The sequence below is a fragment of the Rutidosis leptorrhynchoides genome, chromosome 10, assembly GCF_046630445.1.
Source record: "Rutidosis leptorrhynchoides isolate AG116_Rl617_1_P2 chromosome 10, CSIRO_AGI_Rlap_v1, whole genome shotgun sequence".
Lineage (NCBI taxonomy): Eukaryota > Viridiplantae > Streptophyta > Magnoliopsida > Asterales > Asteraceae > Rutidosis > Rutidosis leptorrhynchoides.
The window spans coordinates 313,967,775-313,973,041 of NC_092342.1; the positions used below are offsets into that span (position 1 = coordinate 313,967,775).

Genomic DNA, 5,267 nt, shown 5'->3' on the forward strand with positions numbered 1-5,267 from the left:
ACAACTAATTTAGGAATTGCAAGTGATTGTGTTCTTGATCTAGGTTGGTTTTCAATTGGCCTCTAGTCAACATAGTAATGTCGATTATCTTAAGTGATTTCGATAGTTGGAGGTTTTAAGTGATTTTAACCTAAGTTCAATCTCAATGACCAAATCATGCTTAACGTGATCTTAAGATATAAAGCTTACATGAATTCGTGGAGTATCATTTGATTTGAGGTTTAGTAGTGATGCTAAACATTTAATAGTTCAACAACTAATGAGATAGCAATATAGGCAAAAATGGGGCAAGCCAAGCATAGAGATGATTAAATAAGTGCCCACGTCTTAGTTAATTTGTTTTAAGTCTTAATACTTCACTACTTGTTTCTTGTTACTAGTTTAATTGATAAATTTAGGTTTGTTTAATTGTGCAAGTTTTAGTTATTAGTTGATATCAATCGAAACCCCCCAATCAAACAAACCCTGGGACAATTGATAGTTTCAAATATCCGACTTTGGGATGAACTTGATAAGAATACTTACATTAAAGTGCTATAATAATCGGATTCTAAGTGCTCGTTAGTTGTGTGTGCTTGATTGTAGTGTTTAAATCAAATATAAATTTAGAGGGTAAAAGATGTATATCGCACGAACGCATCACACTTTCTTCGTGCCGCTGCTGGGGATGCGGTTAGCTTAGTTGGTTATTTGATTTAAACTTTTAATTGTTCGATACTTTCGTAGGGGTTCACCCTTACGGAAGTTACTTTTCGCATTTTATATTATTATTTTCGTTTGGAAAACCGCTTGCATTTGTGTTGTGACTGAAGGACAGGTACCTTTGGTGTATGAAAACAAGGTCTCACAAGGATCAAGAATTCACACAACCGTTTTCCGATCCGGAAAGACGCGTGCACGGGGTTTATAATCGTAGAGAAGAAAGGGTATTAAGAAAGAATTTCGAAGCTTTGCCATTTTGTTTAGAAGAGATGGATCCAAACGGTAATCCGATTCACGGTGAAGAGGGCAATCCTAATGGTCCTCTGGTTAATCAAGAATTATTGAATGATCCAAACGACACACCAATGTGGAACGCTAGATTGGTTGCACCAACAACGATAGCACCGGCTATTACAAAACCACCAATTGAAGCGGATAATTGGAAGATCGAGGGTAACGTTTTCACGTTGATCAAGGATACATACTTTCATGGGTTGATAGATGAAAGTCCGTTCGAACATATTCAACACTTTAATGATCTTTGTGATATTTACAAAACCAAAAACGTCACCGATGACGCTTTTAAGACAAAGGCATTCCCCTTCACACTTCAAGGAGACGCAAAAGCTTGGATACGAAGTTTACCATCCGATTCCATAAGGTCTTTTCAAGAATTAACAAATGAGTTTATCAATCATTTCTTTCCACCGTCGAAAGTAGAGCGGCTTAGAATGGAGATTAATGGGTACACATAATGGGGTGATGAGAGTTTGTATGATGCATGGGTACGATTCAAGAAGCTACTAAGAGCTTGCCCACCGCATGGTTTGACGAAGAAGGAGTATAACAACACATTCTATCGAGGTTGTAATATGTTAACGAAGCGATATCTCGATTCTTCATCCGGTGGGGTATTTATGTACAAATCACCAAATGCGGCCGAAATTATGCTAGAAGATATCTTGGTTAACACATATGAATGGGCACCTTCACCGTGAGATTTAGCAAGGACGAATGTAGCACAAGTCGAGAGTGAAAATGGGCAAGTGACGCTTGCAAGCTTGAACAATCAATTTCAAACATTTGGGAAAGAATTGAAGAAGATTCAACAAACGGTAGTTGCAATGCAAGTAGGTTGTCAACGATGCGAGGGTCCACATCTCACAAAGAATTGTCTTCAAATTACTCAATGCAATCATATTGATCTAGACGATATTCCCATGAATTAGGATGCTCATGTGAACTACGTGAGTAATCAAAATTACCAACGGGGAGGAACATCTAACCAAAGCTACTACAATCCTAATAAAAAACAAGTATCATTCACCAACCAAACCAATACACCACCCGGATTCACAAACCAAAACCGAAATAAAGGTTACAACAACTATAACCAAAACGGAAACAACAGCTTCCAATACCAAAACCAACAACCTTACAACAACCAACCTTACAACAATCAAGCAAATTCAAATTATCAAAACAACCAAGGTTATACTCAATCACAAAATAACCAAGGTTACAATCAACAACCTCAACAAAACAACCAACAATCCCAACCTTCGAAGAGCTTAGAAGAAATCATGCAAAACTACATCAAGAAGGTAGAATCAACCGAAGCTTTTCTAATAAAAGAGAATGAATTCTTAAAGCAACAAATCCGAAACCAACAAGCCTCATTCCAAAACCTTGAGAGTGTCGTTGGTCGACATTCAACCCAAGTTGCCGAAAGACCACAAGGAACTTTACCTTCAAATACTTAAGTCAACCCGATTAACAATTACAACACTAACTGTCAACACAATCAAAACCAACAACACAACAACTCAAGAGTGATTCCTATTGAAAGCACCAACCAAAACCCTAATAACCCAAACCAAAATGAAAATGTCAATGCCATAACCACTTAAAGCGGTTTAACCACTAAAGGGGTCGAAGATCCTCAACCACAACCCTTTATAACCCATGAACCACTACCAAGTTTTATTGAAGAGGATACCGGGGTTAGTAAGGAGAAGGGTAAAGAAAAGGTCAACTCAACCGAGAGTACGGGTAATGATGAATTGGGTAAGAAAAAGGGTGATGAGTCTTCAAAGATTACGAGACCGGTGCCATATTCAAAAGCTTTAAAGAAGGACAAGTTGGCGGCTCAATACAAAAAGTTTCAAGAAATGATGAAAACATCTCGGTTAACCTACCTATCACCGATGTGCTTAAAGGAATGCCAAATTACGGTCGGTTCATCAAGGAGCTAATATCTCAAAGGGGTAAATATCATGGCGAAACATCTTTCTTTATCGAAGAGGAGTGCAACAAGATTCTTGCATCAAGGCCAAGGATTCCTAAGAAGTTGGGAGACCCGGGAAAATTTATTTTCCCTTGTAAGTTCGGTGAATCGGAAGTGTTCAATGCACTGGCCGACTTAGGTGCAAGCATTAACCTAATGCCCCATTCACTTTACGAGAGGCTTGGTCTTGGACCTCTTAAACCAACTCGAATTAGGATAAGATTGGCCAACCATTCATTTGATACCGCTATTGGCATCGCCGAGGACATCTTGGTTAGCATTGACACCTTGGTGTTTTCGGTCGATTTTGTTATCATAGAGATGAAAGAGGACCTTCAAATCCCCCTCATCTTAGGTAGACCATTTTTGGCGACCGCCGACACCATCATCTTAGTACAATGTAACCAACTTAACATTGGAGTTGGCGAAGAGCGTGTGACCATCAATATTAGGGAAGCTATGAAGCAACCGAGTAACATCGATGATGATGAGTGCTATGCCTTTGACCATATTGACCTTTATGTGCATGATGAACTTGAAAAACTTTTATAGGTTGATACTTCGAAGTTCGATCAAAGTTGTGATAATGAGATTGTGGATTTAGAGGCTGATTTTAAGGAACTAATGAATGTTAGTGTTGATGATTTTGAAAGTAAAGATGAGACCATTCGGGAAGAGTCATTTGAGTCCATCCCTCATGAATATAGATTTTGAATCAAGTCTTCATGGGAGGAGCCTCCGACTCTTGAGCTTAAAGAACTCCCTGAACATCTTGAATATGTATATGTTAAGGAAGAAAACCAACTTCCGGTGATTATTTCTTCGAAACTCACCCAAGACCAAAAGACCCGACTTATCTCATTACTTAAGTACCACCATAAGGAAATAGCATGGAAAACCACGGACATCCCGGGGATCAATCCATCATATTGCACGCACAAAATCCTCATGGAGGAGAACTCCAAACCGGTTGTCCAACGACAATGAAGACTTAACCCAAATATGAAAGAGGTTGTCAAGAAGGAAGTGATCAAACTTTTGGACGCAGGGCTTATTTATCCAATATCCGACTCGCCATAGGTGAGTCCCGTCCAAGTGGTGCCAAAAAGGGTGGGATCACGGTGATCTTAAACGACCAAAATGAGCGTATCCCAACCTGAACCATCACGGGATGGCGCGTATGCATTGACTATAGATGTCTAAATGACGCAACACGAAAAGACCATTTCCCACTCCCCTACATCGATCAAATGATTGAACGTTTGAGTGGGAGAGAATTCTATTGCTTTCTTGACGAGTTTTCGGGATACTTCCAAATCCCGATAGACCTCGAGGATCAAGAAAAGATGACCTTTACATGTCCCTATGGTACATTTGCGTATCGGAGGATGCCTTTTGGGCTATGCAATGCCCCGGGGACATTCCAACGATGTATGCTTTCTATTTCTTCGGATATGGTTGAGGATACTATGGAGGTTTTCATGGATGATTTTTCGGTATTCGGAGATTCATTCGACCATTGTCTTAAAAATCTTGATAAAATGTTAACATGTTGTGAAAATGCAAATTTGGTTCTTAATTAGGAAAAATGCCACTTTATGATTAACGAGGGGATAGTTTTGGGACATAAAATTTCTAAGGCGAGAATTGAGGTTGATAAGGCTAAAATTAGTGTGATAAAGGACTTACCTAGACCATCAGATGTAAAAGTCATCTGAAGTTTTCTTGGGCATGCGGGGTTTTTTAGACGATTCATAAAAGATTTTTCAAAAATCGCCTGCCCTATGACCAAATTGTTAGAAAAGGACCAACCTTTCTTGTTTGATGATGAATGCATCAAGGCATTCAATTTTTTGAAGGAAAAGTTAGTTAACCCACCTATTCTTATCTCTCCCGATTGGGACAAAGACTTTTAATTGATGTGCGATACGAGCAATTATGCACTAGGTGCGGTTCTTGGTCAAAGAGTTGACCAACACTTTAGACCAATTTACTATGCAAGCAAAACCCTAAATGGGGCCCAATTGAACTACACCACTACCGAAAAAGAGCTTCTTGCGGTAGTATTTTCTTTTGATAAGTTTCGATCTTATCTTGTACTTTCAAAGACAACCGTCTACACGGATCACTCCGCGCTAAAGTACCTTTTTCAAAATCAAGATGCAAAGCATTGTTTGATTCGTTGGGTGCTACTTTTGTAAGAGTTTGATATAGAAATTAAGGATAAAAAGGGAGCCGAAAATGTGGCGGCCGATCATTTGTCAAGGTTAGATAACTC

The 5,267-nt window shown here is 39.1% G+C and overlaps 1 protein-coding gene and 1 non-coding gene across 2 annotated transcripts; one reads left to right on the forward strand and one right to left on the reverse strand.

The window, feature by feature from the left end:
- Positions 1–1,424: 1,424 nt before the first annotated feature.
- LOC139873987 (small nucleolar RNA R71) lies at positions 1,425–1,531 on the reverse strand. Its single transcript, XR_011767694.1, has one exon. It is a non-coding gene; the product is annotated as a small nucleolar RNA R71 (small nucleolar RNA).
- Positions 1,532–2,923: 1,392 nt separating this feature from the next.
- On the forward strand, positions 2,924–3,541 carry LOC139871255 (uncharacterized). Its single transcript, XM_071858982.1, has one exon. The coding sequence runs from the start codon at positions 2,924–2,926 to the stop codon at positions 3,539–3,541; it is 618 nt and encodes a 205-aa protein (XP_071715083.1).
- Positions 3,542–5,267: the final 1,726 nt, after the last annotated feature.